The 12,000-nt window shown below is 53.3% G+C and overlaps 1 protein-coding gene across 1 annotated transcript; it reads left to right on the forward strand.

Moving 5' to 3' along the window:
- Window positions 1-9,834: 9,834 nt before the first annotated feature.
- Window positions 9,835-11,587, forward strand: LOC119352076 (organic cation/carnitine transporter 4-like). The gene is made up of 3 exons (XM_037618814.1): window positions 9,835-10,225; window positions 10,297-11,152; window positions 11,236-11,587. The coding sequence occupies exons 1-3, from the start codon at window positions 9,850-9,852 to the stop codon at window positions 11,585-11,587; spliced, it is 1,584 nt and encodes a 527-aa protein (XP_037474711.1). The 5' UTR covers window positions 9,835-9,849.
- The last annotated feature ends 413 nt before the right edge of the window (window positions 11,588-12,000 follow it).

Raw genomic sequence — 12,000 nt, forward strand, 5'->3', positions numbered from 1 at the left:
CGGGTGATCAGATTGGTCGAATGTGATGGGTGTTTGAGACCACTTCAGATAGTTTGCTTTTGCGGGGGCAACCATGTTCACCTCTCGGTTAATCACTTTCAGTCTACTTCTGCTCTCCACATCTGCAAAGATCATCAGAGTGGAGTTGATATGCGATATCCTCCCTCACTGTCCTCCTTGTCTTAGGCCTTGTCCGACTCCTTCTCCTTGTCCTTAGACTGTTTTCCCTGAAACTGCTGGATCAGGAGTCGACATTGGCGAGTGGTGTGCTTTGGGTAGATGATATTCCCCTCTTCGTCTTTCTTCGTATGGATGTGACATGGCATATCCATTACGTCGTTCCCTTCTTTATCCTTTACCTTCTTGGGGTTCCAGGATCCTTTTGGTTTCCCCTTAAACTTTCCTTGAGTCACGGCCAGAGCCTCTCCAGGAGCTGCCGGTTCAGCCTTCCGCTTCTGTTTCCGACTGGTGTTTCCTTTTTCCGACTGACTCGGCTTGTGCTTGCCGCTTCGGAGTCGGTCTTGTTCTTCGCCGTTGGCGTACTTGGTAGCAATCTCCATCATCCGACTCAAGGTCATGTCACCGGTTCGACCAAACTTCAAACTCAGTTCTCTGTTCTTGACACCATCTTTGAAGGCGCAGACTGCCTGATGATCGGACACATTCTCCACAGTGTGGTGCAAAGTGATCCACCTCTGAATATACTCTCTGAGAGTCTCATTAGCCTTCTGCACGCAAACTTGCAACTCTGTCAATCCAGCTGGTCGCTTGCAAGTCCCTTCAAACGTTCTGATGAACACTCGGGACAGATCTTCCCAAGTGTAAATGCTGCTAGGAGGTAATTGAGTCAACCATGCCCTGGCAGAACCTTCCAGCATGAGGGGCAGGTGCTTCATGGCCACCTCGTCGTTCCCACCACCGATCTGAACTGCCACTCGGTAGTCTTCAAGCCAAGTTTCAGGCTTAGACTCGCCAGTGAACTTGCTGACTCCTGTTGCCAACCTGAAATTGGGAGGGATAACTGCGGCTCTGATAGCTCTGCTGAAGCATTCAGGACCAGAAACATGCACTCGACTGCTTGTGGGCACATCTCTGTCGAGTCCACCTCGATGGGCTCTGTTCCGGTCGACTAACCCTTGCACGATAATGGATCGCGCGTCGAAGCCTGGTTCTCTGGGGTCGACTAGAACCCTTCGCCCTGAACTGTACTAACGCCTGTCATCTGGCTGCCGAGGAGCGTAAGACCCACCCCTCGGAGGGGAATTGGGCACTCGACGCCTGTCATCTCGGTCGAGTCTGTCGTCATATTGATCTCGCCGATTCCCGCGCCCTTCGCGCCGCGGAGGCGATCTGGGGCTGTGCGCCGACTGAACCGTATTCACAGTGACGGATCGACTGTGAATTCTGTTGCGCGACTGAGACACGGCTGAATTCTGATCTCCTGCTGCCCGGAGTAGATCCCTGATCTGCAGCAAACCTCTGCCAGCTTCCGACTGCGAAGGCTGGATGGACTCTGCTATACGGGTCGCAGCTGCTAAATTCTGAATTGGGGTTCGATATACCTGAGTCGGCGGGAAGAGTTGACGTCGACTGGTGTCGGGAACTCGTTGCCGCGCGCGCTCGTCGAGTGCTCGCTGAAGGTTCTCCAGTCGAGTGCGCTCGGCCAAATTGGCCAGGCGCGCCTCCTCCAAGGCACGAGCCTCGGGGGTTTCTCCTGCAATGGGAGTACGCAGGGCATCCACGTTCCTGCGGCGAAGTTCCTCTCTTTGCAGAGAGTCGAGTGGCTCGGGCTGGTACTCTTCGTGGCGTCGTGCGGGGTCGCCTCCGTCACCTGATCCATCGCCACGGGCGAAGCCAGGGGGACTGCGGGGCCCATCGACCATCAAGATTTCGGCCGCTGGATCACTGCTACCGCACTCGGATGCAGTCTCTACGGAGCCAGTCGACTGATCGAACAAGCCGTAAAGAGATTCGTTGGGCTCGATTGCCGCAACTTGGGTGGTGGCCGATTGGCGAGCCACCGCGTGCCTCACCCATCGCTGAAGCCTCGACCGGCCTGAGCGCTTGCGCTGGCGGGAGACCGGGAGGGTGGATGATGGAGGAACCGACCAATACTGGGTCGACGGTTGCCGCAGCAGAACGCCGCAGATCAATGCGCGAAAATGCGTCGCACCGCGGACGGGGAGCGCATCTACGTCGAGTGGAGCCTCCTGGAGCCATGCGGAGTCGTCGGCGATGAAGGTGAGAGTGCCGAGACGGATCTCTTGACCCTCGACCAAAACTCCAGCAGACACCATGATGAAAGTACTCGGAAGAATCGCAACTTCTCCACAAAATCGCTAAAACACCTGCCCCATGGTGGGCGCCAACTGTCGTGGTTCTAAGCCTGACAGTAGAGTGGGGGGTAGGTATGGAGAGGCAAGGTCCTAGCTATGGAGAGGTTGTAAACACAAGGGATGTACGAGTTCAGGCCCTTCTCGGAAGAAGTAATAGCCCTACGTCTCGGAGCCCGGAGGCGGTCGAGTGGATTATGAGTATATGAGTTACAAGGTGCCGAACCCCTCTGCCTGTGGAGGGGGGTGGCTTATATAGAGTGCGCCAGGACCCCAGCCAGCCCACGTAGGAGAGGGTTTAAGGTGAGTTAAGTCTGGGGCGTTACTGGTAATGCCCCACATAAAGTGCCTTTACTATCATAAAGTCTACTTGATTACAGGCCGTTGCAGTGCAGAGTGCCTCTTGACCTTCTGGTGGTCGAGTGGGTCTTCGTGGTCGAGTCCTTCAAGTCAGTCGAGTGTGTCCCTCGTTGGTCGACTGGAAGGCGACCTCTTCTAAGGGTGTCCTTGGATAAGGTACTTAGATCAGGTCCATGACCCTACCCTAGGTACATAACCCCATCACCAACCACTTCCAATCTCGCTGTACCAACCCCCCGTTTTGCCTGATTTGCCGATCTGAGGGGCACCTCACTGTCAACTGCTCTAATAGACTGAAACCTCCCTCGCTCCTCCAGTTTGGCACTGGCCTCCCTGGTTGTGCCTTCTTCGCTTTTGATTCTGATCTGCCTACTTTGGAGGTGCCCCCCTCACTTTTGAATGCTGCTATTGTTTCGGTGAAGGACCAGAAGATCTCTCCCCAGACCTTACTCGATGGGCTCCGGATCTGGGATTGGCAAGTGGCCCAGATTTCTGATCACGAGTTTTCAGTCGTGTTCCCTTCCAAGGAGTGTCTGCGGATGATTGCTTCCTGCACTAGCTTTACCCTTCCCCTCAACCAACTGGTCGTCTCGGTCAAGCTGGCATCTTGCAATGGGACGACGGTTGGCCCTCTTTCTCAAGTCTGGGTTCTAATTTATGATTTACCAGCTGGACTCCGCTCGTCTGCCTTTCTCATGGCGGTGGGGGTTCTTATTGGGAAGCCCGTGGAGGTGGATCTGGAATCTCTGAATAAGGTTGGCCCCGCTAAGATGAAGATTTGGTGTCTGGATTCGGGTCGTGTTCATGGTTCGGTCGACATTTTCCCCTCTCCCAATGGTATCAGGCTCAGGGTGCGGGTGGAGGGGGCGGCTGCCTATCAACCCCCTCCCCCCTTCTCCTCCTTCTAATCCCTCGGATAAACACGATAAGGACGGGGATGGATCGATGGGTGGGAACAACCAGAGTGATGGCTCCAATCTCTGTTTCACCCAATCTGAATGGGATGGCTTGGCTGAGTCTGAAAGGGAACTATTCCAGTCTCAAGCTCCCTCTGGTGCTGCCCCTCGGGAGGCTTTGGCGATCCCTCCTTCTGATTCCATGGTGGATGCTCCTGATGATGCTTCTCTGAAGATCCCGCCTGCGTCAGCTACCCCCATGTCTGGTGCCTGCTCCAACCTCCTGGCTCGCCTGATCTCCCCCACTCGCTCCGGGATTGAGGATCTGCCTGCCTCCCCTGAGCGTGATATGGTGGGTGCCCAGTCTCAGTGGAAGAAGAAATCCTCGGTGCACAAATTCTCAGCTAAGAGCAGGAATTCTCTGGGCTCTAAACAATCCACTGCCGGTGTCTGCCGTCGTATCGACAAGGATCTCGGGTCCATGTCTCGCTCTGGTCCATCTTCGGCTTCCCCCTTACCGCGGGCGCAGGCGATTCGGTCGCCGGCGTCTACGGCTCGCAAAGGCCGGAGGGTGGCCAACTCGGGTGGATATGTTCTAGAGCGGGCGGAAAAGCGGGCTGCCGAAAAGGATCTTCCTACCCCAGGTACTCATCCCTCTCATTCCGTTGGTTCTTCTCCGCTTCGCCTGGTTTTACCTACTCTCTCGGATAACCATCTTTTTAAAGTCATGTCGGATGTGGGAGTGGTGGTTGATCCTAATGTTGGTTCTCCTAGTTCTCTTCTTACAAGTATTCGGCTAACAAGGTGGCTCAGGCGGCCATTGCTAAGGCTAAAGAGGCCGTTGCCTCCAACGCTACTGTTTCTATCAATCCTTTGGGTCCGGAGGCGGGTGTGGGTGCTGGTTGTGGCCAGCCCCAGCCTTGTTCCTCCAGGAGGGGCACTTCTAAAAGAGTTAAAACCTGCGTGACTCCTAGCAGGTCTAGTCTCCGCATTAAGAATCTTTCATATAAATGAAAGCTTTATTTTGGAATATTAGAGGGTTCGGCGCTAGGGGGCGTCGTGACCAAATTAAAGATATGATCCGCTCGAACCATATTGACTTCGTGGGGTTGGATGAAACTTTTAAGGAATCCTTTTCCCCTAATGAACTTTCTGCTATCGTGGGTATGCATAGATTTGACTGGCATGTCTTACCTTCCTCAGGCCACTCGGGTGGGATCTTGATAGGCTCAAATAAGGATATTTTTGATGTTGTTGCCTATGACCATGGGATCTTTTGGGTTAGTGCTGTACTCTGTCTTAAAGCGCTGAATACTCTCATGGAGGTAATCGTGGTATATGGGCCTGCTGACCACTCTATTGCTCCTTTGTTTCTTAACGAACTTTCTGTGAAGATCGAATCCTGTAACCTCCTGATGGTTATCGGGGGTGATTTTAATCTCCTTCGCTACCCTTTTGATAAAAGCAACGATATTTTCTCTTGGCCTTTGGCGAATGCTTTTAACGAGTTTATTAGCTCCAATGCTATTCGTGAACTTCCCCGGGTTGGAGCCCGCTTTACTTGGTCCAATCACCAGGCTATCCCTATTAGATCTGTTATGGATAGAGTTTTCATATGTCCTAGGTGGGACTCCCTCTTTCCTAGGGCTTCCCTTGGTGCCAAATGTATTGTCGGTTCTAACCATACCCCTCTAATTGTTGACGATGGCTCTGTTAACCTTAGACCCCCGGCCAGATTTTAATTTGATGCTTCTTGGCTTCTCGTTGATGGTTTTTGTGATATGTTAGCCGTGAAGATATCCCACCTGCTCTCCTCTAATTCACTCTCTTTCGGTCCTCTGGATGATTGGCACTCTTGCTCCTACAATCTGCGTAAGTTTCTTAGAGGCTGGTCTCGGAATCGTGTGGCGGAGGAGCGCCGCTCCAAAGAGTTTCTCGAGACCCAAATCTTGGCCCTAGACTTGACTGCCGACTCTGCTGGACTATCCGAGGATGGGTGGTCTGTGAGGTATAACCTCGAGGCTGCCTTACTGCAGTTGCACCATCAGGCTGAGGTGTATTCGCGTCATCAGGGTACGCTCAATTGGACGCTTAAAGGAGATTCCCCCACTGCCAATTTTTTGCCATAGCGAACGGTCGGAGGAGGCGTTGTGGCATCAACAATCTCATCATCAATGGTGCACGGTCTTCGGACCAATTTGTTATTATGGATCACGTGCGGGACTTCTTCTCTTCTTTGCTTGGGGCGAAACCTCCTTCGGGCTTCTCGATCTCCCCTTCTCTCTGGAACATGGGTTTAAAAGTTTCGGCTGAGGACAACGCCTCGTTGATGACCCCCCTATCTGATCAGGAAATCTGGGACATTGTTAACTCTGCTAACCCGAATGCGGCCTCCGGGCCTAACGGCTTTTCTATCCCTTTCTTCCGAAAATTCTGGCCTCAGTTAAAGCAGCTGGTTTGCAGTGTCATACAGGGCTTTTGCCTTGGTTATATCGATATTTCCCGCTTGAACTACGCCGTCATTACTCTGATTCCCAAGGTCAAGGGGGCTGATTTAATCTCTCAATTTCGTCCTATTGCTCTGATTAATAATTTTGCCAAATTCCTAGCTAAGGGCTTTGCTAACCGCCTTTCTCCTGTTGCTCATAGAGTTATTAGCCCCTTCCAATCTGCTTTCATTAAGGGCCATTTTATTTTAGATGGTATTCTTTCCTTGCATGAAATTGTGCATGACCTGAACTCTCGGAGCTCTAAAGCGATTATTCTTAAGTTAGATTTTGAGAAAGCACATGACTCGGTCAGTTGGTCTTTTCTGAAGCAGGTCCTGCTCGCGAAAGGTTTTGATGGAGCTTACGTGCATCGTATCATGCAGTTGGTCACTGGGGGCCACACTACCGTGTCGGTGAATGGGCATATTAGTAATTTTTTTGCCAATGGCAGGGGTCTTCATCAAGGGGATCCTGCTTCCCCTGTTCTTTTTAACTTTGTGGCCGATGCCTTTTCCTGTATCCTCACGAGGGCGGCTCAATGTGGTCACATAAGTCCGATGGTCTCTCATCTAATTCCGGAAGGGGTTTCTCACCTTCAGTATGCCGACGATACGATCATTATGGTTGAGCTAGATGATGCGTGTATTGCCAATTTGAAATTCATCCTTCTTTGCTTTGAAGCGGTCTCTGGCTTGAAGATTAACTTCTCCAAGAGTGAGGTTCTAGTTACTGGTGTTGATGATGCGGAAGCCTTGCGTGTGGCCAGGCTTCTTAACTGCTCTTTAGGCTCCTTTCCATTCAAATATTTGGGCCTCCCAATTTCCCCTCTTAAACTTCTTGCTAAGGACTTTGCCCCGGCTGTCGCTAAAGTGGGGAACAGGGTCCTTCCTTGGCGCGGCAGATACAATACTAACGCTAGCAAGGTGGCCTTAATCAATTCCTGTCTTTCATCCCTTCCTATGTTCCTTATGGGCTTTTATCTCCTATCGGCCGGCACTCATGCTGGCTTTGACAAACACAGAGGTGCATTTTATTGGAATGCGGCGGATAATAAGCGGAAATATAGACTAGTCAAGTGGTAGCTTATGTGTCGGCCTAAGAACCTTGGGGGGTTAGGCATTATTAATACGTTGGTGATGAACAAATGTTTATTAATTAAGTGGTGATGGAAAATTATGACTACTGGGGCTGATTCTCTTTGGTACTCTATCATCAAGGCCAAGTATTTCCCTCAATCTAGCCCCTTGTTTGCTTCTGCTAGACGAGGGTCTCAATTCTGGAAGAACCTTGTCAAAGTCAGACCAATTTTTTTGGAGCATGTTAAATTTATCATGGGCAATGGTAGGTCTGTTCGTTTTTGGCGGGATTGGTGGTGTGGAGGTGCTCCTCTGGCTGCTCAGTTCCCGGTTTTGTTTTCTTACTGTCCTAAGCCGGACATCTCCATCACGGAGGTGGCGGATAATAATTGGGACCTAGCTTTTCGCCGCTCCCTGTCTCCTGAAGAGTTGGAGGATTGGCAAAGTCTTTCTGCCCTCTTCCCTGTGCTCTCGGAGGCTCCGGATTCTGTTGTTTGGCCTCATTCGTCTTCTGGCAGATTTTCGGTCAAGTCACTTTACTCTAGGCTAATCGGAGGTACCCCCTCAAATAGATTCTCTAATATCTGGAAGTCCAAAGTGCCTCCTAAGATTAAGATATTTCTTTGGCAAGCTTTCAGAGGTCGGATTCCTGCGGCTGACCAGATTCGCAAGCGCAATGGTCCTGGATCGGAATTTTGTCACCTCTGTTGTGCTTTGGAAAACACGGATCATATCTTTTTCCATTGTGTCCTGGCTAAGTTCGTTTGGAGCTGTGTCAGTTCATGGCTTCAGGTCTCTTGGAATCCCTCGTCCTTCTCTGAGCTTAGGACCCTAGCCAAGGTTCTGGTTGGGGTCACCAAGAGGGTGTTCTGGGTTGGCTTGGGTGCCTTATGTTGGGCTCTTTGGACTATTAGGAACAAATTTACTATTGAACATATCTTTCCATCTAAACCCGCTGACGTTCTTTTCAAATCTTGTATCATATTGCAGCAGTGGAGATTATTGACTAAAGAAGACGATCGAGATGCCCTGGACGTGCTCATCGCCAAAATTCGGGCTTCGGCATCCTTCTTCTCAGGGTTGGGTCCAAACAGATGATCTTTGCTGCGGTGGTTCTGTCTCTTTGGTGGTAGTCTCCTTTCCCCCTCCGGCCTGCACGTCGAGTATGGCTGGGTGCCATGTATCGTTCTGAAACTTCTTTCGCCTGCTCCAGGCTTTCGTTCGCTGGATTCGCGGTGTTTCGCTAACTGTTTGGGTTATTCAGGTCTGTGACGCTGCCGTGTGGCTTTACTTATAAAGTCGGGCCAAGGCCTTTTCTTAAAAAAAGAAAGAACTGCCTCAGTCCTCGATTCAAGCTACAATAATTGGCTTGCCTAAGTGCCACGGGTGGTGACGGTTCGGTAAAAGCTGTGAGGCCAGAACACTGTTCACACCTATGCGGCAGGCCTTCGAGGCTAAGCTATCTCAAGGCTTCAGATGTCAAAATATGACCCTTAAAACATGTGGTTAGCGGGCGGCCACGTTAAAGGGAAGCTCCCACCGATCTCACAAGGAAGGACTCCGGAAGCCTGGAACCCTGACGTCACCAAGATGGACTCTGCCGAAGACTTGGCGTGTACTTCAAGGACTACTTCATCTATCGGCATGCTTATCCCTAGTTGGCAACCGATCATGTGTAACCCTAGATACCCTTGGTGCATATATAAGCCATAGGGTTTAGTCCATAGAGACACAATCATAATTACCAGCCTTAGGGTTTAGAAGACAACATACGATCTTGAGATAGATCAACCTGTACTCGATCTCCACCATCAATATAATCAAGCAGGACGTAGTGTTTTAATTACCTCTTCGAGATGGCCCGAACATGGGTAAACATCGTGCCCTTTGTCTCATGTTCACCATCGTTTGAAGATCCACAACTCGGGACCCCTCGACCCGAGATTTGCCGGTTTAGTACCGACAGCCAGGGAGAAGATGCGGTCGAGGCGGCAGAAGTTTGTCCACGCCCGATAGCCGGCGCTGCGGGAGCGGGCGCGCGCCTGCTGCCTCCGCCGTTCGTCCACCGGCGAGCAGAGGGAGGAGCTCCCGGCCTCCGCATCGTGGCAGTGCTTAAGGAGTGGGTCGCCGCCGAGCCCAACGCGTCCCCCTTGGCCACCCCAACCACCAGCAGTCATCGACACTTCTGCAAGTTTGAGTGGGGGACGGTGCCGCAAATCGTAGCTTGAGTAGGGATTTCTCGCCAGAGGAGAGGTTTCGCGGTGGAGGTGGATGGGGGGAGAAACAAGATGGGAACCCTAAATCGACCCGGAGCCGGCATATATACCGGAATCACGGGCAGTTTACGGGCTTCCGTAAACAATTTACGGGCCGGGTCCTTTTTAGCGGACCTGTTCGGGCCGTTTTTTGGGCCATCCCATAAAATGGCCGGAAAAAGCGCGTTTCATCGAAGTTATACGGAATCTGCTAGAGATGCTATTACACTGTTGTACTGCAAGTCAAATATGTGAAACTGTATCTCGCAGATCTGTGAAGCCGTGCGCCTTCACGCTCCCACTACTACACGAGTCCCTCTCCCGTGATTAATTAGCTGTGATGAACCGTTGACATGCGCACGTGCCTCCGCCTACAAATACTCCAACGATCGCGAGCACCTACACGCACACACCCCCGCGCCAGAGAAAGCAGGAATCAAATGTCCGCCGCCGAGGCGCTCCTTGCTAATGCCGCCTCCGGCAGCAGCGGCGGCGATCGCCTGAGCATCGACGATGCCCTCGCGCAGCACGCGGGGGAGTTCGGGCGGTGGCAGCTGCGGCAGTTCGTAATGGTGACGGCGGCGTGGGCGCTGGAGGCCATGCACACCATGGTCATGATCTTCGCGGACCGCGAGCCGGCCATGTCGTGCCCCGCGGGGGACGGGCGGTGCGGCGACCGTTGCGCCGGCGCTGCGGCCGGGTGGGAGTGGGAGCAGGGGAGCGGCTCGTCGACGGTGGCCGAGTGGGGCCTCGTCTGCGGCGAGCGCTACAAGGTCGGCCTCGTCCAGGCCGTCTTCTTCGTCGGGTGCATGATCGGTACGTCGGCCATTCGTCTCCGGTGCTGTTTTATTTGCTCATATAAGTGACTTATCCCGTGGGTTCGGCAGGCGCGGGCGTGTTCGGGCACCTCTCCGACTCGTTTCTCGGCCGGAAGGGCTGCCTGCTGGTGCTCTGCTTCCTCAACGCCGTCTTTGGTCTCCTCACCGCGCTCTCCCCGAACTACTGGGTCTACGCCGCGCTGCGCCTCCTCACGGGCTTCAGCACCGGCAGCGTCGGCCTCTGCTCCTTCGTCCTCGCCACGGAGCCCATCGGGCCCTCCCGCCGTGGCGCCGCCGGCATGTCCACCATGTACTTCTTCTCCGTGGGCATCGCAGCCCTCGCCGGCGTCGCTGTGATGTTCCAGTCCTCATGGCGCCTCCTCTATGCCGTCACCTCCCTGCCCTCCCTTGCGTACGTCTTCACTGTCATGCCGTTCGTCTCCGAGTCTCCGCGGTGGTACCTTGTGCGCGGGCGCGCCAACGACGCCATGCGCGTCTTGGGCGACATCGCGTCCGCCAACGGCAGATGCATCCCGGACAACGTCGTGCTCAAGCTTGACGACGAGGGGGACGACGTCAACGGCGCTCAGGTTGGCACCGGAGAAAAGGCCGAGGAGCTGTCGTCGTCGGGCACAATCATAGACGCGTTCCGGTCACCGACGACGCGGATCAGGCTCGTGCTCTCGGTGATCATCCACTTCCTTTCCGCAGTGGTGTACTTCGGGCTGAGCCTCAACGTGGTCAACCTAAAGACAAACCTTTACGTCAGCGTCGTCCTGAACTCGCTGGCCGAGATGCCCTCTTACCTGCTCACCGCGATGCTTCTTCAGCACTTCGGCCGCAAACCAGTCGCCATCGGCATGACGCTTCTCAGCGGCGTCTTCTGCACGGCGGGCAGTCTCATCGCCGGCGCCGGCGCCGCGAGGTAGTTGAACCCTTCTTGTATGTTAGCATGGGAATGACAGGTTTTTGCTCCAATTAACCACATGCAGTTGCATGTCACTGCAGGGTGGTGAGGACGGTGTGCGGGGTGGTGGGGATCTTCGGGATATCGGCGACATACAACCTGTTGGCCGTGTACACGGCGGAGCTGTTCCCGACAGTGGTGCGGACGGCGGTGCTCGGATGCGCGATGCAAGCGTCGCAGATGGGTGCCATACTTGCACCCCTGGTGGTGGTGCTCGGGGAGCGGCTGCCGTTCGCGGTGTTCGGCATGTCGGGGATCATCGGCGGGCTGTTGTTCTTATGCCAGCCCGAGACGATGAACAAGCCCTTGTATGACACCATGGCTGGACTCGAGAAAGGAGAGAGGGTGTCTAAAAGTGAAGACGAAGGTGCAGCAGAGAACTCCGAAATTTAGTTAGTTTCGGCGTGTGTCGGTGTGCCGAAAAATGTCAAATATGAGAGCATCTCCAACAGCCGCGCTAAGCGCCGCGCGTAAAAAACCTGTTTACCGCGCGCGCTGCGGCTGGTTTTGCGCGCCCGCCTGCGCTGGCTCCAGCAGCCGCGCTATAATGCAGCGCGCGCGCCGTTCCAGCAGAGCGCAAAAATACAGCGCGCGCGACTCGCCGGGCATTTTGCATATATGATATTTTGGAAAAAAATGAACATGTGAAATTTGACACAAACAAGTTGATGAATAAAAGTTCATGCCCACAAGTTCAAAATCATGCCCACAAGTTCATCCAACCAAGTTCAAATGCAAACTAAAGTTCAAGACATGAAAGACAGATCAATCTTCATCTTTCTCGTCTTCGTCTTCGTCCTCATCTT

Source organism: Triticum dicoccoides, chromosome 2A (assembly GCF_002162155.2).
Source record: "Triticum dicoccoides isolate Atlit2015 ecotype Zavitan chromosome 2A, WEW_v2.0, whole genome shotgun sequence".
Classification (NCBI taxonomy): domain Eukaryota; kingdom Viridiplantae; phylum Streptophyta; class Magnoliopsida; order Poales; family Poaceae; genus Triticum; species Triticum dicoccoides.

Coding starts and splice junctions, on each gene's coding strand:
- LOC119352076 (XM_037618814.1), top strand. CDS start 9,850: ATGTCCGCCGCCGAGGCGCTCCTTGCTAATGCCGCCTCCGGCAGCAGC. Junction 10,226..10,296: donor CTTCGTCGGGTGCATGATCG/GTACGTCGGCCA, acceptor TGGGTTCGGCAG/GCGCGGGCGTGTTCGGGCAC. Junction 11,153..11,235: donor GCCGGCGCCGGCGCCGCGAG/GTAGTTGAACCC, acceptor ATGTCACTGCAG/GGTGGTGAGGACGGTGTGCG.